This window comes from Terrapene carolina, unplaced genomic scaffold (genome assembly GCF_002925995.2).
Source record: "Terrapene carolina triunguis isolate 2854851 unplaced genomic scaffold, T_m_triunguis-2.0 Scaffold236, whole genome shotgun sequence".
Classification (NCBI taxonomy): Eukaryota; Metazoa; Chordata; order Testudines; family Emydidae; genus Terrapene; species Terrapene triunguis.
The window spans coordinates 7,217,353-7,239,793 of NW_020664587.1; the positions used below are offsets into that span (position 1 = coordinate 7,217,353).

General features: G+C 46.8%; 2 protein-coding genes and 1 non-coding gene across 8 annotated transcripts in view; 1 reads left to right on the forward strand and 2 right to left on the reverse strand.

Annotated features, from left to right (window-relative positions):
* Positions 1-2,907: 2,907 nt before the first annotated feature.
* TAF12 (TATA-box binding protein associated factor 12) lies at positions 2,908-13,753 on the reverse strand. Of its 6 annotated transcripts, none has more exons than XM_024204799.2 (8): positions 13,733-13,747; positions 11,219-11,291; positions 10,884-10,966; positions 8,095-8,346; positions 6,327-6,404; positions 5,830-5,944; positions 5,087-5,175; positions 2,908-3,366 (listed from the first exon to the last, which is right to left on the reverse strand). In XM_024204799.2, exons 3-8 carry the CDS (start codon positions 10,950-10,952, stop codon positions 3,331-3,333), a joined length of 639 nt encoding a protein of 212 aa, XP_024060567.1. In that variant the 5' UTR covers positions 10,953-10,966; positions 11,219-11,291; positions 13,733-13,747; the 3' UTR covers positions 2,908-3,330. The 6 variants fall into 6 exon arrangements, with proteins under 6 accessions (XP_024060567.1, XP_024060566.1, XP_024060572.1 ...); XM_024204798.3 differs by lacking the exon at positions 13,733-13,747 and adding an exon at positions 13,589-13,693; XM_024204804.3 differs by lacking the exons at positions 11,219-11,291; positions 13,733-13,747 and adding an exon at positions 13,589-13,715.
* Positions 13,754-15,727: 1,974 nt separating this feature from the next.
* Positions 15,728-15,869, forward strand: LOC112110043. The gene has a single exon (XR_002908369.1). It is a non-coding gene; the product is annotated as a U11 spliceosomal RNA (small nuclear RNA).
* A 5,254-nt stretch (positions 15,870-21,123) lies between these two features.
* LOC112110019 (discoidin, CUB and LCCL domain-containing protein 1-like) overlaps positions 21,124-22,441 on the reverse strand; it is a 62,713-nt gene continuing 61,395 nt past the window's right edge. The window contains exon 15 of the mRNA XM_024204805.2: positions 21,124-22,062. Coding sequence (XP_024060573.2) covers positions 21,548-22,062 — 515 coding nt within the window. The 3' untranslated portion in view covers positions 21,124-21,547. The remainder of the gene's footprint in view (positions 22,063-22,441) is intronic.

Genomic DNA, 22,441 nt, shown 5'->3' on the forward strand with positions numbered 1-22,441 from the left:
CTCCCAGCGAAGGCAACAAACAGACTTGGAACAGGTAATGTTTCCATCCACTCATGTTCAAAGGCTGCAGGATTACACAGCACCCTTTGTGCTTGGAGGAGATTCCAAATAGGAATCCAATGACCTAGGCACTGGAAAAGACTGGAATTTACACTTGGATGCAAAGTTAAATACATTTTATTCATATTTCTGGTTGCCTTTAGCATTCAACAGTTAGAACAATAAACATGCCAATGAAAATGGCAAGTGTCCCCCAAGTGACAAACAGTGACTCAGGAAGTGTCTGCAGATTCGGAGGATTTAGAATCTCCATGGATGCTGCATTTTCTACAGACTAAACATTCTTCCAGCCATCCAGGTTGTGAAGCACTTCCCAGCACTGATGTTTAGCTCGGAGTCTACAGAGCCACCCAGCAACAGCATATGAAGCACCCCCACCTTCTCCCATTCTCATCAATGCGGCTCCTCATGTTAAAACCCTCAAGTTAACAGTAAGTGGTGTTTTGCTGCAGGTTGTCCTGCCACCACGTCCCTCTCATGTCACTGGACTTCCCCTTCGCTTGAAAGGGCACGGCCTAGGAACAAGGCCGCAAGTTTCTAATATGAAAACAGTCACTATTCGGGCAAAGCAGCTTCTGTCTCAGGCCTAACACTTAGATTTAGCAATCTGGTTCTAGACCAACAGGACTGGCTATTTCCGCAGGCTGTGTTCTTGTGACTACGCCGGATACTGAAATGCCTTCAAGACAGAACAAGGTAACTTTCACTTCCAGGTTACTGGTTAGAATCTAGACCATGCTGATCGCTATTTTTTTTTTTTTTTTTAAACTAAGATCTGTTGGCTTTTTAGGTGACCACTCTAAGAAATGAATTGGGCAGGTCTCCAACCAGTTTCCAGACCAGACTGTGGTACCCAAACTTGATGTTCCATCCATTCACTTCACAAGTTTTTTAAGAAAGTGGCACGTGAGCCAATGAAGTTTGGGATCCACTGTTTTAAACCACATCATAAAGAACCATCTCTACAACTGGCCCCTACAATGGCAGGCTCAGCGGAAAGATCGAGTATTAGCGGGGCACAGAGAACGGACGACATTCACATTTATGAGGGTGAATCCCCATTTTGGAAGGACCATGTCAGGTATCAGACTGGCAATTTAGGACACTCTGGACTCTGCCTATGCTGTCAGTAAGAGTTCAGGCACTGAACTTATGACGTTAACCAATCTCAGCAGGATTCTTGCAAAATCCCCTCCCTTACTGCAATAAACATGCTTTGTATAGGTTTACATTTTAATGTCGTTTTGAAGACAGTGTGTATGGAGAGATTTTGGCAAACCAGTAAAGTGCCTGAAACCGCTATTGCTTTTAGCTTATTGCTGAAAGTAGCCAGTCATCAGGCCGTAAATTGGTCATGCAGCAGCCTTAGCATAACCAAGGCAGGAGGGAAGGGAGTTTTGGGTGCCACAGACAGGGCAGCTTGACCCTGCGTCCTTCCTAAGAACGTTGAAATTGCTGATATATTTATTTTAGAAAAACAGGACATCTGTTTATATGTGCCCCTGGGAATGTTTGTCAGGTCCCCAAGGCATAGACACTCTGGAAAAAAGACAACAACATATCTGGTTAAATTGATGATCAGAAGGAAACCTCTTGCTTGACCTTTAAAAACTGCTTGCTTAGCAAGTTTTCTTTAAGGGATATGTCATTGTATTATTAATGTATAAATAAAGGGAACAGGTTTGAGGTAGCTGGAGTTCTCAGAAGGGGCTCTTCAGGAACGCTCCCTCTGGAGGCACCTTGGGGTCCCCACCGGCAGACGGAAGTTTGGCCAGCGGAAGCCTGTCATGATGCCACTCAAAAGCCACACTCAGCTTCGGTAATTATCGAGGGTTGGGGGTGTTTTACTAAACTGTTGCGGACGTGTGTAAGTGCTTGAGACTACGTAAAGTTTAGCTTTAAGTGAAAGCACTTGTGTTGTCCTGTTTGTGCCAGCCATCTATCGCTCGGACGGCCGTGTCTCCCCTGATTTATTTCCTGACACCACCTTGCACAGAGTAAAAGTTACCAAGAGCTTTGGGTTCAAAGAACCCCAGGTAACAAGTGGGCCAACCAGATAAGAAGTCTGGATTTTATCTGCGGTGCGGCCTTTAGTTTGGAAAGCTCTTATTTTAGGACCATGTATATATTTCAAAGCCTTTGAGGGCAGCTTTCAATTTCATGCTTGTCGACCCAAAACTCAAGAGGTACAGATTTAGGAACACCCCTCCCCTTTCCTGTTTGCAATTTGAAGAACCTTTCCCACCTGATTAGCAGAGTTACTAGGGTCAAATTTGTGGCCTAAGCTTCAATTTCTTTTCTAAACAGTTTTAAAGTGAGTTATGTGCTGGTGAAATGTGCTCAACTGACAGCCCTGGAGACTGAAGACTTCCATTTGACCATGGAATAGCACATGCTTCCATCCCACCATCCCTGATCCGCAGGGAGCCAGAGGGAAGTCCGGTCTCCATGATTCACCAAGTTTTTGGCCTCTCTGCTGCAACTGTCAGCCAGGGCTCCAGTCGGTCTTAATGTGAACCTTTGTGCACTAGGAACTGGACAGATCCCATTAATTTATTTCAAATAGGCCAAACAGCCAAAAGATGGTAGGACTTGTGGTCACTACTCACCTCGGCCGGATTTCAACTGGCTTAGAGGCAAAATGGTCTGTATCAGGGGGTAGTCTGTGTTGTCTCTTACCAGTGCAAGCGCAATCCCCTCCATTTTGAACCTAAACCTGGCATGTCCTTTAAACATCCCTGCAGCAAGCAGCCCCTCTCCTACTGCCTATAGTTTTAAATGAGGTGCTGTAAACACATCAAATGCAGAAGCACGAGACTATGCCCAGCTTTAGATTAATAATTTCTTTATTAATGTAAAACAAATGCAAGTATTTATATAAACACTGACATTACAAAGTACTTGAACTGGCAGGAGGGAAGGGGGAAAACGAAAATCTCTACAGATGCTTCTAATACTGTCCCAAACAAGACCAAAATGCTCTGTTCCTTGGACAATCAATCACTTATACAATAAACCACTTTAAAGGTCACAAATAAAGTCTTTGTTTCAAGATACAATGCGCTCTGATGGGGGGCTGGGGAAGGGAGGCATATAATGGTTTTTGGCCGATCTCCTCATAAAGTCATAGATATTGCTGCGCTGTTAATAAAAAATATATGCTTCTCTGTAAAGCATTAAAAAAAATATCCCATGGATGGTGTCATGGAGGCTTCAGCTTAGAGGCAGATATCCCAAAACGCACAGTTGTCTTCCTGCTATTCCTAGGGGTTATTTCTTGGTTGTTTTGCGGATCAGTGCCATCCTCTGAAACGAAAAAGGGAAAATACAGGGAACTGAGAGTCTGGAACATGGTTATTTCCAAATCAAGCTGGGAACATGGCTCTATAGGAATGAGATTGAAGAAACACAGGGTCCACAACAGGTTGCTTATGCAATACCATATGTTGAAAGTAAGCTCTGGTGAACAGTGGTGATGTATCAAGAACTACAGACACAAGCCCTGTCTACGATGGCCTTTAAACACTTTGGAAACCACATTTTAACAGTTAAGATGGGCTCTAGGTAAATCCATTTGTAACTTGATTTGTCTAACTTGTGGGAGAGGCCAAACTATAAGCCATGCTGAGAAATGTTCCAGCCTGGATCCTTCTCAGGCTTGTACATGCCTGTAGGCAACGTTCTACCATGAATTAACCCGACCTGGGTTTAAAGATGGTTCTTTAAGTCTATTTGAATCCTAGCTTGGATAGATCCATAGCCAGAAAGTTTAAAAAGTTTTTCAGAGAGTCTGTGCTTCTCTCCTTGGGAGAAATTCTGTCTGGAGTCATCATTTTGGTTTGGTGATTCTACCTTAATCCTAATTTCACTCAGTCACTAGCACAGTTTAAATATTTTACTTGCATTGTGCACTGAATCAAAATCCACTTTAAGGCCCTCTGTCCACACCCGCACAGCATTTTATCCCCAGTGTCAGAAATGGAGCTGTCACATTATCATGCTGGCGTGTTTCACGGGTGTAGAGATTTTTATTGATGGCTTTGGCCTTTGACTTAAAAAAAACCCAGCAACTTCCAAACTAGGAGCAAGACGGAAACCAGTACTGAACAAGTAACAGCTGAAATTCCAGGACAAGCACAAGTGCTCTTCCAAGAGGAGCCCCCAGCCAGATATTTAAGGTCGGAGAGGAAACAATTTTCAGCTGCCCCTATATACAATGGCAACAAGTCACTTGCTGCCACGTTGTGCAGTAACCATTTGTTTCCAGTGGAAGGGACCCTGCAGCTGTCCTGCAGTAGCTCAGTAAAACCTGGGTCACTGTTACATACACACATGGCTGCGGCCGTTAGCTGACAGAGCCATCAGATCATAGTATGCAAACGGCATCCCTGGACTCCTGCGGTTTTACAGACAGGGATTCCCTCCAGTCAACATGGATTTTTAAACTCTTCTGGAGAGAGAGCTTTCTGGCTATTCACATGTATGTTGGCTCCATGCAGAACGGACCATGCAAAACCAGTCATGCAGCATTGTCTCATGGCCATGGGTGTGTTTTGGCTCCTGAACTGAGTGCCTTCTCCCTGACCGCTTAACTGCCTGTGGATGAAGGGTTGTTTTGGGCTCCTCCTTGGAGCGTCAGAGGCTAGGCGAGAATTGCTCTCCAGCACTGTCATCACATGCTAACTGCAAGGTCCACTGTGCAGGGAGCCAACATGACAAACTAGCAATGTCTCCTATGGGGTCTCCCAACAACTGACTCTCTACCGCAACTTGAAGGGTGTGGCCACCAGTTAGAAGCAAGAACCTTAAGCCAGGGAGACTCCTTGCTGAGATTGTCGCAGCCTTGGGAGCACACTGCAGGGGGAGTCTAAAAGAATATCCAAGCTCCCTTCTTTCTTGGCCGCAATACAAGAGCGGAGATGAACAAGAGCAGCACTGGCATGTTTGGGGAGAGTTGGACAAGGACTCTGCTTGTATTGACCCCCCCTACATTTGGCTATTAGTGCATTCACAAGGGGCTCCTCACCTGTTTGTGAGCTTCTGTAGTGCAGGCTTTTTTGTACGGCCGGATTTCTTCAGAACCAAAACCTGGGATCCACATGTTCCACTGGCGCTCTGGAACAGAAAGCACAGATCACTGCCTAAGAAAGCTGTGCAGAATGCCCAACACAGGGAAGCCCTCAACGTACCAGAACAATAAGGACTAGTTAGAAATATAGTAAGAACTATTCAGTGAACCTCCCTGGTGCCAGGGCTGCAGATATTTCATGAGAAATGGGGGTGCCGGGGAATCCAGACTCCAGTGACTAAAGGCACTTAAAGGTTATTTATTATTTGTACTGTGCTTGCATCTAAGGACTTGAGTCAGGGTCCCATTGGGCTAGATACTATATACACCTATTATAAACAGACCCTACACCAGAGACCTTACAATCCAGGTTGCAGAATGGTACAAAATGGCATGCCCGTGCATAGGAATAGGAGAGTTTGGAGGAAGAGAAACAATGACATTTAACTTGTCCCTGATTCCCAGCAGGGCGCCTAGACAGCCACCCTAGGCTCAAGTTCATAAATGGGCGGCCTCCTCCATGTCTCTGCTTCCACACATTTCAGTTAGACTATTTCCCTCAAATGTCCCTATTCAGGGTTTGCCCTGGTTGTGTAGGGTGTATCCAGCCCCCTACCCCAAGGTCTAGCGGGGACAATCCCTTTTCAGGTACTTCTATCCCTCAGTTCTGTCTCCTCACTGACAAGATACGAATCTCTTACCGAGATGCAGCTGGACATCCTTCACTTCCAGAGTGTTTGATTTGCGATGTCGGGCGAGCTGGCAGGCAGCTGTCACCACGCTCTCAATGAAATCATCAGCAATCTGCAACAGCATCTGTGGGGGAGTAGGGGGTTGAAGAAAGCAGCACCTCAAACCCCTTCACGTTATTTTTTGTTACAGTCAAACAATGTAGTGACCACTATGAAATTCAGCCCTCAGGAGCCACTGCTTGCTGAAAACAGTCTGACCACACCCTACAGAAAATCCCCTGGGATGTCTGTGAGCGTCACCAGCAAGAGACCGGGTTAATAAACTAGAACAAATACCTCTGAGCACCAGCAATGTATATGGACCGTCAGCACCATGTTTGATGCTGACCAGAGCTTGTGTAACAGCACAACAGTATGAACCAATCCTCCCTGTATTGGGCTAGGACAGCTCTGGATTGGCTCTGCAGGTCCCATTTTACTGGTACGGGTTGTCACATATGGCCTACCTCCTCCACATCCTCATCCAGCTGCTCATTGGGATCCACCTCTCGCACCAGGTCCTGCAACTTCTTCTTGGTTAAAACCTGAGGGTAAAAGGGGGATGATTTTCCACAGTGCATTAGCAATCTAACTGGCAATACACAGCATGGCAGCAAAATAAATAAATAAATAAATCACTCAAACTGCCCCCAAAACTGTAATCAAAGGTCCAGGCTATACACAGTATTGACAAAATGTAACACCCCGGGAACGGCACAGATAAACACTGGGCAATAACTAGGCATTCTCAAACCTACCTGGTAGCTACAAACAAAGCAATAGCCAGTGGGACAGAATAATGAATAAGGCTGTCCTCTCACGTGAGACAACATTTGCTACCATCTCTTTCACACCAAAATACTGTTGTTTTCTCTTGCCAGCACACTGTTGCTTTAATCAATTGCATAATGAGAACTCTTGAAGGGTGGACTGTAAGTACAAGGATAATTTCAATAACTGCAGGGTTATATTATGGGCGAAAGATAATATTTTACATTTCTGTGGTGCCTGTCATTCAGAAGTGTTTCAAACAAGATACATACACCACAGCTGGGCAGAGGACAGCGGCCAATTAGCACAGAGCATGCTGTACAACAGCAAGGAAGGGAGGGAGGATTTTATTAGTTATTGAGCATCAGCAGCATGCTGACTGTTGTAGGATATAGAGGGATGGTATCACCCTGTCCCAAAAGTCTTACAAGATAAACTAGATACATTTGGTTCAATGACACTGAGGCAAACCCCTACTCTTTTGAGAAGCGTCAAGGAGTCGAATGTCCACAAAGCCTGAGTTTAAAAAGCACCAGAAAATCTAAACACAAACTGTGCAGCAGTCAGTCTGTTTCCCAGGGTAGAATGAAAGGCTAAGTCAAAGCTACTGGGATCTGAATCTGTGATTCCCATAAGATTAGGGAGTTCAGACATGATTATGCTGTTAAGTCACCCCCCTCTAGGGGAGCACGACCTTCTCTCCATCTCAGCTTCTCTCTTGGTTCTTCTGAAGTGGAGCAAAAGCCTCCATTCCAGCCCCAGCATTGCCACAAGAATGGAACCGCACGGGGTGGGGGATATTGTGCAGGGGAAGGCATGGTGTTGGAGAAGACTGAAATCAGATACCTTCCTTTTTCGGAATATGTACCATTTTGTTGCCAGAATGCATCCAATCATTGTGTGTTAAAAACTGAAAACAAGTGTTGCATTATATGCGTAGAATGGCAGCTGTTTGACTGTGGTGCTGCTTCTTCATTGTCCCGAGGAGGTATAGGTTACCTACATACACAGTAGGTTGGAGCCAGCAATCTGACTTCAGAAGCCAGGTTTAAACTGACCTTTTGACTGTTTTGATCTATTTCAGGGAGGCCGAGGAGGGGAATCTAGCACATTGCCCTACACTTGTTATGATGACCTTCAGCATTGGAAGACAGATTTTCATTGTATTCAGTATTTTGTTTTTCATACAAGCCATACTTTGAATGGGATTTTCTGATCTCTCCCTGAAGTGCATCACTAGGAGACTGGATGCAACCTGCAGCTGGTCTATACAGTCTGTGTCTGATTCAGATTGTAAGCTCAAGAGAGGCAGGAACCGGATCTCTGTGTAGTGCTGGGTGAACCGAGGGTACTCAACTGATCAATTTAATTAATGTAAAATATTTCCAGGTCATTTAAGGGAGAGTAAAACTATGGGAGGGTCTGAACAACTCCCTGCTTGCCCAAGATCTCAGGTGAAATTACCTGGTTGCTTTCAGGACTTAGGCGTCCCCCTCCACTAGGAGTCCCTGGCATCTTTGCCACGGTGGTACTGTTCGCCATGGAGCTCTGTGGTGGCGTGTTGGCTGGTTCTGGCTTTATCGAGGAGAAACTGGATAGGTTGATCAAAGTAGATGGGCCAAACTGGTTCATAATCTGCTGGGCTTTAGTCTTTAAATCATACAGCTTGTCAAGATCCTGTTTCTTTTTGGGGTTGTGAGGACCCAGACCAATCAGCTGGAGAAGGAAAGGAACACCAAATTTAGAGACTGGATTTTACTCCCTAAACTCCCCCTCACTATCTGTACTAAGACCATATCCTGTAGGCAGTGCCTGGAGGCTTTCAACTTAATCCGATACGTCTAAACACACTTTGAGGGGAGGAAGGACGTGGCTGGGAAAAGGAAAATATTTTTGTACATTAAAAATAAAACTTTAAGGGAAGGCATTATGGTTGCCCAGATTTCACTGAATGGCGAACCGATGATGGGTGTGAAGTCTGACTGAGACAGCCTGAGTACAGCCTAAGAACGTTGCATTCCCTCTTCCAGTCTAACACCAAAATTCAATCCAGGCCTGTAATCCTCCAGACCTGTAACGGGTCTTTTCCCTCTTCTCCACCTGTGCCTCTTTGGTGGCAGCCTTACGCTTTACATTAAACTGGCAGATTAATGACAACCTCCTGAGGTATAGTTGGGAAGATTTCACTAAAGAGGAAAAAAATCAGATTATAAACTCCTCAGAGCAGGGACTGTCTTTTTGTTCTCTGTACAGTGGGGCCTGGTCTATGACTGGGGTCTCTACGCACTATCACCATACGAGAGTCTCCATTTTGACATTTCAGACATCTGCTTAGCTGGGAAGAGGGGAAAGCGGAGTACAAGCTCCTCATGTAGCTGCACTGGTGAGAACCTGGCACAGAGCGGGAAGGCACAGTTCTAGCATCTGCCACGCAACACCCACAATGCATTTGAAGTCTAATTCCCAAACCAAGATATTTCCAATAGCAGGGCAGTTTTGCAATGAGAACACATATTGAAAGGTTGGCATTAAGCCCTAGAATTCAATTTCACCTATAAACCTTGTCAGCATTAAGCCAGGTCTCCAAAAGTGACATGACAGTAGAAAACCCTCCTTTGCCTCTAATTCCATTGATTTGATTCCTCACTTCAGTTGAGGCTTTCAGCTGCACAACATGGAATTTAGTGGACTGTCAAGCAAAGGCCAGGACTAATTTCATACGCCTAACTAACGGCCTGCTCTTTCCAGATTAGCCATAAGATTCTCAGACTAACTCATGTCATAGGCCACTAAACACCAGATAACTTTTGGACTGAATCCGAACTGGCCACCTAGATTAGTAAATAGGGTGTAGAACCTTGAGACATCTACTCTTCCTAGCACACTACTACAGACCCACCACTTGGCTTCCATGAAGTCAGATCTGTGGCCCACAGCTCCATAATAGCATGGCTCTGCCCAAACTTGTGTTCTTCAGTTATCACCAATAATGGTCAAGGAAAACTGCAGGGATTAGTACTAATACACAAATATTTATTAAATTGTTTGAACTATCAGAGTAAGAGATTTCAGATGCTTTTACAAGTCTTTCACTGTTCTACTATCTCAGTTCAATGAATGCAGTTGTCAATGGGATTCCTGCTTCTGCCACTATTTTGCTGATAGTTCAGACCAATAAGTAGGTGGTTACATAGAAAATGCATCTCACTATTTGAAAAGGACAGATATTAAGCCGTGAAGTGACTTAAGTGGAAACTTTAATAGCAGCCTATATTAACTCTGAAAAATCTTACTGCCCGTGCAGTGAGGCCAATGCATTTTCTGTGTCTGAACATAAAACTGGTCGTGATGACAACTTTTGTATTTCTGACTTTTGTTTTAAGTGATTTATTTTCCATAATTAGATTTTGGGGTCTCAAATTCTCTTATTTCTACAAAACAGCACCCTTTGGAAATGTCTCTTCTCACAGTGACACAAGTGATGCAAGTTGAAAACAGGCTACCAGGAAAAACCAAAACAGATCAAGGACATTTATATATAAATGAAGAGAAATAATATTTTCTACCTTTTGTAGAAAATGTGATTTTCCCCAATAACTGCATTAAATTCTTTGTTAGTTTGTATTAATTCACACAGAAAAATCACTCAAAAATAATCACACAAGAATGCTTAGCCAGTTGATATGTTAGTGTTTCATTCCAATGCTCAAAGTCATGCACCGCTGCAAATATATTACATATATTTTTCTTTTTAAAAAACAAACATAAATGCAAGTCACTTCATGTAGCTCTGATATCAATTTCTAGCCCAATGTTAACAGATTTTAAAATAATGCAAAATCCCTACGTTCGTGCCTTGGGATGTTCTTCAATCGTACAGAGCCCTATAAGCTCTTAGTTGGCACTTCTGGTGCAAGGCCCCTAGAGCATAGTGCAAGAAGCAGACGAAAGGATTCCAGGATTCCTGCTTCTGACACTAGCTCGCTGGGTGATCTTGGCCCAGTCACTTGGCCCCGTGCCTCAGTTTACAAAGTAGGAAATCTTACCTACCATGGAGGGGTCAGAAGATGTGAAATGCTTTGAAATTCTTGGGCAAAAAGCACTATATTAATGCAGAGCAATTTTTACCCTCACCTCTAATTTCAACCTTTGGGTATAATCAAGTCATTAGAACACAAACAAGATATGGATGCACAGGTTTCAACCTCAAGTCCTACATGCCACTTCATGGCAAGCTCAAGCAATTTACTCACAGCTATCTGAGTGTCTAGATCTTTAATTACATCAGCAACTGCTGTGGGCCCAGTGAATGGAGAGGCCATTTTCCAAAAGCTTCCTGTAAGTAAATAGCCAGTGTTAACCTAGTCTCCCCTCCTCCTGTGCTACATATTTCTCATTCCCACAAAGATACCAGCTGTTTTGCATGTCACCGACCATATCATAGGAAGATCAAAAGGAAACAAGCTTCAGCAGACAATATACACCACAACACAGGTATGCCTTGTCCTTATTAAAATGATTAGCTGTAATTTTTCTGGGCGTTTAATATGAAGCCTTACTTTAAACAGTAATTGTGAACCTAGCATACCTTGTCTTCTGAAGTTGCAAGGTATTTCCCAGGATCCTCAAGGGTGAAGGGAAGTCTATGTTAAACTTTTAACCTAAAAACAAAGATTAAGTACAGGGCTAGTTGGTATTGGAGTAGAGGGCACTAGAGTACAGATTTTTGCAACAATAGCTTTCTTCCACAGCAGGACTATGCCCCATGGCTTGTACTGATGCCACTGGCACCTGAGTAATCTGTACTGCAACTGAATAAGTATCACTATTACAGCATTAGACTAGAAGATGCAAAGTTACTTATAGTCTACAGCGGGGTAGGCAACCTATGGCACGCGTGCCGAAGGCGGCACTCGAGCTGATTTTCAGTGGCACTCACACTGCCCGGGTCCTGGCCACCAGTCCTGCATTTTAATTTAATTTTAAATGAAGCTTCCTAAACATTTTAAAAACCTTACTTACTTTACATACAACAATCGTTTAGTTATATATTATAGACTTGTAGAAAGAGACCTTCTAAAAACGTTAAAATGTATTACTGGCACGTGAAACCTTAAATTAGAGTGAATAAATGAAGCCTCGGCACACCACTTCTGAAAGGTTGCCGACCCCTGGTCTACAGCAACAAGATAACTTGTCGAACCATTCACCAGAGTGCTTGCAGCTCCCATTTCCAGGAAGAAAAGACATTGAGCAAAGAAATCTGTACAATGCATCCACAGCCCTACTCAGGTTTGTATGAACAAGCTAAAACACATAATTGTAGAAATAGATTCTGTACCCTAACACGGTTCCATAAGGTTCTTCCTTGTGTTTGAGTCAGGAATAACAATCGTCTCTCTCAACTCTAGGAAAATGTATACTGTTTTCTTGCGTATCACAGCAGACATTAACTCATTTAAAAAATGTATACAGTGGGGTTCCCTGTGGCTATGCTCCATTAACAAAGGTTGAAAAATTAATCTCATGTCCTCACAGACTTCTAAAACTTCAGTCTCTGAATGCTCAACTATGGTATAATTAAGTTTTCACAGACAGTTAGGGAAATCTCAGTACATTCTGCAAGCTTCCTGCATTGAACATGGACTGCTAGGTGCAATAACGCACTAATTATGACTGGATAGTGTGCAATATATATTCTCAACAACTAACAAGTTCTGTTTTCCAAGATAACATCTGTGGATTTGGCAGAATATAAATGCTGCATTTAACTAAGGGAAAATGTGTAGAGCCCTGTGCGAATACAAAATTTGTATCTGAATCCGATCCACAAACATGGTCCACGGATATAAAGTGGATATCCGCAGATTTGTGGGGTTCTAAAAATGTGTTTTTACTTTACATTTGCAGGTCCAAAGTCTTCTAAATAAAACACTTCAGGATTTAACACGGTCTAAGTATTTGCTTATTCAACATGTGTCACTTAGGACAGAGTAGGCCATTTTTTCCCCTTTAGAGATTTTTTTTAAAGCATACTTCCCTTACACTTCAAGTTTTTCTCTTAGCTGCCAAAAATATAATATGGCATCTCCAATGATAAGCAAGGAAAAGGAACATGCATACATTTCTAATTCCAGTTTCTCCTAAAATATAGTTGTACCCACTGTCTGAAGTAGTTTTTCATTGCTCAAACCACTGAATACTCCACGGGAGCTTACAGATGTTCCAGTCCTACAGTAAGAGTTCAGAGCTTTCTCTTTCACTTTATAAACTTCAGTACACCACGACCGAAGTGATTTTTCACTGAAACCGTAGGAAGTCATTGGGCAATTAAATGGATCTGCCATCTATTTTCAAATCTCACGTGAAACCAACTTTTTATCCTTAGAGCTTTGAGGTTTTCCTTCGGTTATTTTTCCCTCGAAGGCATTTTTAAGAGCTAGAGTTTGGATTGAAGACGCGAGACAAAATAAAGTTAGACTGCGCTTGGCATTTGAATTTAGGACCCCAGGATAGGGTGACCAGAGGTCCCGATGTTATAGGGACAGTCCCGATTTTTCACACCTGCTGTCTGGTCACGCTACCCCAGGATGAATTAAAGCTAGGGGATCCCTGACACCCCCTTGCTCTTGGCTGCACTGGGCCCCCCGAGCCAGGGGAGAAGAGCGCCCGGCTGGGCTGGAAGAGACTCCTCCAGCAAGGACTTAAAGTGTGTCTCATTCCCGTGGCGGTTCGCCCCCAGTTCACGCACCCCAGGCTCTGCAAGGGGATGCTGGGGATTAACCCCCCCAGGCTGGAGGAGCCCATCTGGTGATGACAGGAGAGCGAGACCGCTCCCCAGAGCGTCTCCTGGGGCTTGGCCCGCCGGGGAGCCCCTAACCCCCGCGCGGGGCCGGTGCTCCCCCCGTCTCTCCCCCAGAGGAGGGGGAGCCCAGCCCCGGGCGGGGCCCGCACTCACCGGCGCCCCCGCCTATCGCCCCATGGTCCGCGGCCGGACCCCCCCGGCTGAGCTGCTGCTGCCGCCGCCGCCGGCTCGGCTCTGCGCTGCTCGCCCTGACCCTCCTGCGGCAGCGTCCTTCCGCCGCCGCCCGGAAACACTCACCCCGCGCCCAACCAGCGCCGCCCTGGCACAGCTGGCACGGAGACGACGCTGGGCATGCGCACAACGAGCAAGCGTCCCCCAATGGCGCATGCGTTCACTCCCCCCCCCCGAGAGGGCGCCGCCGATAGTTTCCCGTTATCGACTGCGCATGCCCCAGGGCCCCTCTCTCGACCTCTGCGCAAACTCCCCATCCTGAGGTGTTCCCATGGCAACGCCTCAGGCTCCCCATCTGGCCTTGCGCAGCCCCCCTCTACCTAGGCCCCTTGGCGACCACACCGTGAATCCCGCTGGGGGGTCCCGCTCCCCTCGGCCCCGCTGCCGTCCCGCGGGCGGGTAACAGCCCCCCGGGGGCGAAGGGGAGTGTGTGTGGGGGGGTCAGATAGATTCCCGCCCCCTGCCCCCGGTCCCGCGAGAACGGCTGGTTCGTTGGGTGTTTAATGAAGGATTGGACGCAGCCAATGAGATGGCTCAGGATGCGGCGACCGCTTAGCTTGTAGGCGCGCTAGAGCCATGTACAGCGCCGAGCACCAGGGGGGCCCCAGGTCTGTGACTGCCCCGCCTGGGTGCTACCCTATTACACCTTCCTATGGCGTGGTGAATAATAGCGCCTCATTACGAAATGTTAAGCACAAAAAAAAGACGAATCATGGCGGGGGGGCAAAGAGGTATTGGGCAGAGCTGGGCCCGAATTCGGTTTACATTGGGATTGTGGGGGGGTCAGAGCTTGGGGCAGCACCTTATAGCTTGGTTGTGTCCATGTTGTGCTCCCCTTGTCCCATCCATGCAGGTAGTGACCAGACAGTGAAGAAAGGAGCTAGAGAGCTTGAGGGTCGGCAAGAGGAGAGACAGACGGCCAAGCGCCAGAGAGATGGTGAGAGAAAGTATCAGGGGGTAGCCGTGTTAGTCTGTAGTAGGGTGACCAGACAGCAAGTGTGACAAATCGGGATGGGGGTGGGGGGTAAAAGGAGCCTATATAAGAAAAAGACCCAAAAATCGGGACTGTCCCTATAAAATCGGGACATCTGGTCACCCTAGTCTGTAGCCACCAAAACAACAAGGCGTCCGGCGGCACCTTAAAGACTAACAGATTTATTTGGGCATTAGCTTTTATGGGTAAACCCCCCACTTTTTCAGATGCATGGAGGGAAAAATGCCGGGGGAGAAGCCACACCCAGGAGAAGGTCACAGTATAACACTCCCTGACAGCGAGGTGAGCAGGAGTACTTGTGGCACCGATACAGACTAACACGGCTGCTACTCTGAAACCTAACAGCGAGGTGAGCAGGAGTACTTGTGGCACCGATACAGACTAACACGGCTGCTACTCTGAAACCTTACAGCCAGGTGAGCAGGAGTACTTGTGGCACCGATACAGACTAACATGGCTGCTACTCAGAAACCTTACAGCGAGGTGAGCAGGAGTACTTGTGGCACCGATACAGACTAACATGGCTGCTACTCTGAAACCTTACAGCAAGGCGAGCAGGCTTTATGGGGGTATAAGCTCAGTGGTAACACATTGGACTGCAGATCAAGTGGTCCCTGGTTCAACCCCAGGTGCCTACTTCAAACTGCTACTTTCCCCACCCCCCGCTCTCTCCCTGGTGAGCTCCCATCTCTTTCCCAGGGGCTGCAGCAGCCTCGCCAGCCGGGGGCTTGGCTGAAGCTTTTCCCTTGTTTTGAAGCTGCTGCGGATTCTCCGCCTTCCCCTCACCCTGGCCCCGCCCCTCCTCCCGCTCCGCTCTGCCTGGTCTAGGGTGGAATCCCAGCATCCCATGCGCCTGATTTGCATCCCCTGCCGGCCCGCTCTGGTGCGCACATTTGAACGATTTCTGGGTAAAGTACAGTAAAGTAAACGAAAAAGCCGTGATGGCACTAAATGAGGGTGGTTGTGGGATGTGACAAGTCGCTTCTCTCAAGGAGCGAACCGGCATCTCGCCCTGACCCTTACGGCTGGATCACAGACTGGGGAGGCGGGGCCGCCAGCCATTCGTTAAAAAGGGCTTCTGCTATGTATGGCACATGGAGTGGGGCGGCTGCGGCCTTACCCTACCTCGTGCGGAATCGACATCAAGAGATTTCGGAAGCACAATTTTTGCTCCTGGGGCTGCTGGTAATCGTTGGTTCCGGCGCCCCGAAGTGGCTTGTTAAAATCAGATTGAGTTTTGAGAGCAATGTTAGAGGATGTGTTCTAATTAGCTCTTTACTTTTTAGGTATTTCCGACCACATTTATTTGGGATGTTCAGGAGTTTTCTAACTGATGATGTCAAGAGTGTGCAGGGGAAGGGGTTTTGTAGCACACTAAGTTGTATTTCCGTAACTCCTTGTAGTTTAAATGGGACTGTTTTCCTGTTTAAACTCTTTCTCTCGGGTATGAGTGCTCACAGACTGTTGTCCTTCCCACTAAGGGTGCGGTTGGGTGTACGTAATACTTGAAATACATTTCTAAATTCCTAGTTCCGAGAATATTTATTTCTACTCCAAATGCAAATATAGTCGTCCCCCTTGCTTTTAAGTCTTTCATAATTTTCCAGACAGGAAGTACATTTATCCTGTAGAATTTCATTTGCTTTATATAATTATTAACTACCTAGAACAGAATATGTGTATTTTCTCTTCCCCTCACTCTGTTTTTCTGTATTTGGCCTTGCTGTTTGCTAAATACTTAATAATGCATTATTTATCCCTTCCTGCAGTTAGATTTTATTGAAGCATTAATTACATGGGGGGAAAAAAAGAAAAAAGAAGCAAGACACCATTTGTATGCTTGCAGTTATTTTAACAGAGGGCCATCTAGCGAGTGAAATTAAAGTTGGTTTCCCTGTTTGAGTTTAGCCCCCACCCCACACACAAGGGTAAAAATCAGATTTTCCCAAATCTTGCTGCATTCTGCAAAATATTGTTCCTGAAAGTGAACTTGTGGCTGGCAGTGTTTGAATCAAAGAGAGGGGGTGGATAGGTTGCCGGAGGGTGCTGGTGAGGTAATTCTTTGGGTGCTGGGATCATTCCAGATTAATACTGGTTATCAAGAACAGGGGCTCAGCCACCTCCCAGTGCAAACTAACGCAGACATCATGCTGGGCACAGTACTATGGTTTATTAATGTAATTAATTTATTCACTGTCTGTATGTGTGTATGTAGCCAAGTGTACTGAGTTTTGTCACAGATAGATTAGATAAATAAAGGATGTCTATGAGGATTAGATAGATTAGATAAAGGGTGTTATGGGGATAGATAGCTAAGGGATGTGTATGGGGCTGGATGGATGGTTAGATAGCTAAGGGGGTGTATGGGGATGGATAGATTCTATAAAGATTTTCTCTTTCAAATATGAATCTAAAACATGTTAAATGTCTCCCACACAGTTTAAATGGCACAAAGTGCAGATGACAAGGACAAGCACGTGTCTAGTGTGCTGAGGGACTGACTGTATACAGAAACTAGCCCAGCAGAAACATCCTGCTATGAGTAACTGTGCACTGCCTAATGATGTTCAAGGCCCCTCTCAATGTGTTCTTGGGAAAGGCGAGTTTATGTCAGAGACATGCAAACAATTCCCAGGGAATACTGGATTTGCTCTGCTTGCACAACATTCAGATTGTGAAATTTCCTGGGTACTTGGTTCTCTGATATTGTTCAAAAAGTTTTGCCACGGATGTCAATGGGAGTTTTGCCATTGACTTCAATGGAGACAGGATATCACCCCAGCAGTTTTCGGTTAATTTTTTTGAGGTTTTTTTTTTTTTTTTGGCTGAAACAAAACAATGTTTTTCCAGTCTTCAAAAAACAAAACACTTTTGTTTTTCTGTTTTTTGTTGTTGTTTCCCCTTTGTCTTTCCTTTAACCCTCGCTTTTTTCCACTAAGAAAGAAAGAAAGAAAAAGCCCCCCAAACTGAAAAATAAAAAACGTTCAGGTTTTTGACAAAAACCTGAAAAATTTTGGCTGAACCAAAAACCTTCATTTTGGTTGAAAACTGATTTTAAAAAACCCCAAACATTTAGACATGTTTTCCTGCTAGTCCAAATAACTTTTATTCCCAGCTCTTAGGGGGAAGTGATCACACGATGCCCACAGTAACCCACCTCCAGGCTCCACAGGCCACGAATGCTGATGGCTTTGGGTGGGAGCACTAGGAAGAAAGTCATTGTAGCCAAGTGCATGGATCCTGAAACCCAGCACGTTTTGTAGCCAAGAGGGAGGAGGTGTAAAATGGCTGGCTGTTGCCTCCCATCTTTCTGCCCTCCTGGGTGGAAGTAAAGGAGGTCTAGTGGTAATACAAAGGTCTGGGCATCAGGAGGTTTGTGGGTTCTTGGGATGCAATGAGGAATGAACAGACAGGAGACAGGAACAACTGAGTTCTATCCCTAGTTCCCTAGTCGCTAAGTGGGTGTGGGGAATTCACTTTGCCTCCCTGCACCTCAGTTTCCCTATATGTAAAACGGGAATAATAATTCCTAGCTTCCACTAGATTCCACAAAGATGAATGAATGAATGCTCATACAGCGCTTTGAACATGTACCGCACAATGGAAAGGCCATGGATTAATCCCATCCGAACTTCATTTCTAAACCACAGGAATGTCACTTGTGTCTCAGTCAAACAATGTAGCAAGGTAAAAGGCACAAACCTAACTGGAAGCCAGAACTGGATGCAGCCGGCCATTGGGGAGGAGAAGGTTTCCAAATGGAAAGATCTAGCTCTGATTGATCCATTCAGATTCGATTTCCACTAGTGTGAAGCATCACTCCACTGAGCAATGTGGATTTCCACCAGCCAAGGATATGGCCCATTCATCTTCAAGGGACTGGAGCCGGGCAATTAGGTGAATAGGGCTTTTATTTGGAATCAGTCAATTGCCCTTTGGGGAGATCCAGGTACTGTGACACACGAACCCTCAGGTGACACTAGTGCACCATGAGGCCTCCGGAGCAGCATCACCCAAACCTGGGGAGCTGCAATACTGGCTCTTACTTAGTACCTAGTCCAAACCCCACTGTAGTCAGTGGGAGTATTTCTGTTGATTATAATGGGAGCCGGAGCAGGGCCAGTGGCTCTGCCTCTCCAGCGCCAAGCATCACAATGTTGCAGGGAAGATGTTGCTGTTCCCCGGCACTGAAAGCAAACGGGGTAGGTCATGGGGTTTCAAATACCACAAGGGGGCTCCCACGCTGTGGTAATGAACTTGCTAAGAGTCTCTCACACAGGAGTCTCTTGCAGAGCCTGGACTTGCTGCATCATTCTGTGCATGTGCTTGAGGAGTTACCACAGAGCGCTGTGCCGCGTGGATCTGCAGCAAAAGGCAACTAGACACACGCGCCCTGAGATGCTTGGACTCCATGTGCTGAATATTAAAGAACCCCCAATGGTCCTGGGGCTGCTGCCAAAGCGACAGGGCTTTATCCCTGCTGTGAGGTACTGCCAGGAGCTGTGCGTGCCTCTACGGAAGTATTCTGGAATCGACAGGGGCGTGTGTATAGGAAAGGCTGCACAGCAATCTGTGTCTGAGGGTGTGTGCATCTCTGGAGGCGTGTACCCATATGGTTCTATACAGGGTGAGTGCAGACAATGGGTGGAGCAGAATGGCCTAGTGCAGCCGTTCTCAAACTTTAGCAACCCGAGGACACCCATTTTGATTTAAAATTTTTCAAGGACCCCGAAGCCAGCTTCTAATTTTCCCTGGGGGGGTGCTCAACCCCTGCTCAGCCTCAGACCCTGCCCCCACTCCACCTATTCCCCCAAGGCCTGCCCCCCGCCCCACCTCTTCCTGCCCCCGCTCCAACCCTGCCCCTCCACTTCCCCGCCTCTTTCTGCCCCCTCCCCCGAGCGTGCCCCGTCCCTTCTCCGCCCCCTCCCTCCCAGCACCTCCTGCATGCTGCTGAACAGCTGTACTGCGGTGTGCAGTTGGCACTGGGAGGGAGGGGGAGGAGTTGATCAGTGGAGCCGGCAGCCCCAGAGATGACTCGCGGACCCCCTGGAGCCGGACATGACTCACAGACCCCCTGGAGTACCCTCGCGGACCCCCAGGGGTTCAGACCGTGGTCTCCAGTTTGAGAACCGCTGGCCTAGTGGATAGGGCACTGAACTCAGGAGACCTGAGTGTTATTCTTGGCTCTGCTGCTGCTTTGCTGGGTGACCCTGGGCAAGTCAATGCCCGCTCTGTGCCTCAGTCTCCCCATCTGTAAAATGGGGATAAGGATACTGCCCTCATTTGTAAAGTGCTTTGAGAGCTACTAATGAAAAGCACTATTAGAAGAGCTAGGTGTGATGATTATTGTTGTTCATTCTTCTCTCCTTGGGAGCACAGGACCCAGATTTGAGGCTCCATTCCCCATCCCCTGGAGGAATTGACAGCCAGAGATGCTGGAAGGATGGGGTCGGCCAAGAATGAGCAGTTCTGACAATGCAAAATGGGTCTTTTCCATCCATCTGGCTGCTGTTAGAGAAACACAGTTATCGATCAAATTCCCTCTGGGAAACATTACTGTCTGCGAGCAACACCATGGAGCTGGGCCTGCGCTGGCACTTGCTTAAGAAGAGCACCAAGTTCCCCGTCCTCAGAGCTGTCTTGGCACTGCAGTTCCTGTCTAGGATCGCCAGGCAGCTTTGTCCCTTTCCAAGGATCTCGGATGAAGTGCTTGTTGCAGGGGCAGAGGCAGCAAAATCACAGGAAACAGGTGCAATTCTCTAACAGATAGAAATGAATGACCACCACACTTTGCAACCATTACAAACATTGCCTGCTTGATCAGTGAAGAAGCCAATATAGAGAGAGCATAGAATTGCAATTCCTCTGCTCTTGATTCCAGTTTCCCCTGATGTGTCCTACCATGCATGCACAGAATACCTGTCGCTTCATAGCTGACTTAAAAGAGGGACTTAGTTCCAGATCTTCAAAGGTATTTAGGTGCCAAGCACTTAAATATCTTTCTGCAGACATGCATGTAAGTAATTTCACTCCTTAAAACCGACTCAGGTGAGTAATGTGATTTGCCTGCATAACATCACTGTTTGCGGGACTGAGCCCCTGGTCAGTGAAGTGTAGGTGTAAAAAACATAGTTTGTGGGTTTTTAAAAAAAATATTTTACAAGCCCTAATTTATCTGTACATATTTTCCTGCTCTTTTAATTTTTACTTCAAGGAAGAGCAGCCTTTGTTTTGGGATTTAAACACCCCCCACCAGCTTGCGCTGGAAAGGTACCTATCTGCCAGTGACAGGAGACAAACACGGGAACTGAAACTGACTAGAAACAAAACGTGAAACTGACCTGCCTGCTTTCACCAAGAAAGGCAGAAGAACAAAGAAACCAACAGCCTTGGGGCTGACAAGCTGATGAGGTTTGTAAAATTCCATTCAAGTTTTAATACCAGAGGGAGGCGTTAGAGAGCTCATAGGGCAGCAGGGGGCGCTCTTTCACTTTTTGTATAGCCCATGGCACAGTATAAACGATGGTTATTAAGAAAACAGTAATAGTGATGCAGATAAAGGAGATATATATATATTTATATATGATCATTGATCCTGACACTGTCCCTTCGAATCCAAAAGGGAGGTGAAGATGATCTGGGGTATCTATTAAGTTCAAGGGAAAAAACCAACCCAAACAAAACAAACTAATCAGGTAGTTAGAAGGATCAGCCTCTTCCACACAGATCAGTGCTATAAACCCCATGGCTATTTCATTTCCCTTTGCTGGTGATAGACAGGGCTGGTGCTTCTTGCTCTATAGGCCCAGAGCAGATTCCCCAGTGCAGCCAGACCCCCTTCTCCAGCTGCCTGGCGTGTGTCTGATGTGAATCCCCTTTCCACAGCCTCACAAAGGTTCGTGGTAAATGTGGGTGAGAGGGGAGTCTCGGGGCTGTAAGCAGTGCCCTTCTGGGGAGGTGGTGAGCCCCGTGGGGACGTCACCCCACGGGGTGAAAGTCCGCTCAGTCTGGGGCTCTGTGTACACGATGCTGGCTTGGTGGGATCCCTCCCCTCTTGTGCTGTTCGGTGTCTCACCAAGCCGCTGAGCTGGGAAGTCATACTGTGGCAGGATCCCAGGGGACATCGGGGACCCTGCCCGGCCTTGGGTGGTGGGGACTACTTTGATGACACAGGTGTTCTTCTTGGCAGCAGCTCCTGCGGCCTCCAGGGCCTGCTCCGTGAAGGGGGTGGCGTACTCGGGCTCGGGTGGCAGGGGCTCTGCGTACTCGTGGTACTTGCCCGGCACGTCATAGTGGTTCACTACCAGCGGGAGCGTGTAGCCTTCGTCCAGGGCGGGTTTGAAGGTGGATGGGGCTGTCTGACTGCTGGGGCTCACCTGGACCACATCGGGCTCAGCGTATTCTGCAAAGGAAAAGCAGCGCAACCCCTTAGAAAGGCAACCGAGTCCCTGAGCTCGCTGGTCCCCTGCAATGGGCACAGATTTGCCAGCCTGAGCCTGGAAAGGATTCCATCACTGGCTGCTCGGGAATCCAGCTGCCAGAGCAGGGGGAGGAGAGGGGCGTGCCTTGTTCCTTCAGGCCTCTCCCCCTCTTTTCCCTCCCCCATGAGGGACCTCTTTCTGCCAGCCCTGGCCAAGCTCCTACCCTGATCGGGAATCATTGCAGCTCCCTGTAGCTGATCCACCCTCAGCAAAGCAGCCGATTGCTCTCTCTGCCAGGCTTTCACCAGCTGGTGCAGATGCTGGCGAGATGCCCAGACATCACCAACAATACACTCAGGG

Bases quoted from the DNA above. Each gene is read 5' to 3' on its own strand.
- TAF12 (XM_024204799.2), bottom strand. From the start codon at position 10,952: ATGGCCTCTCCATTCACTGGGCCCACAGCAGTTGCTGATGTAATTAAA. The intron at 8,347-10,883 runs GTGAGTAAATTG...TTCCTTCTCCAG, and splicing joins ATCTAGACACTCAGATAGCT to CTGATTGGTCTGGGTCCTCA. The intron at 3,367-5,086 runs GTGAGGAGCCCC...TTTTCGTTTCAG, and splicing joins CTACAGAAGCTCACAAACAG to AGGATGGCACTGATCCGCAA.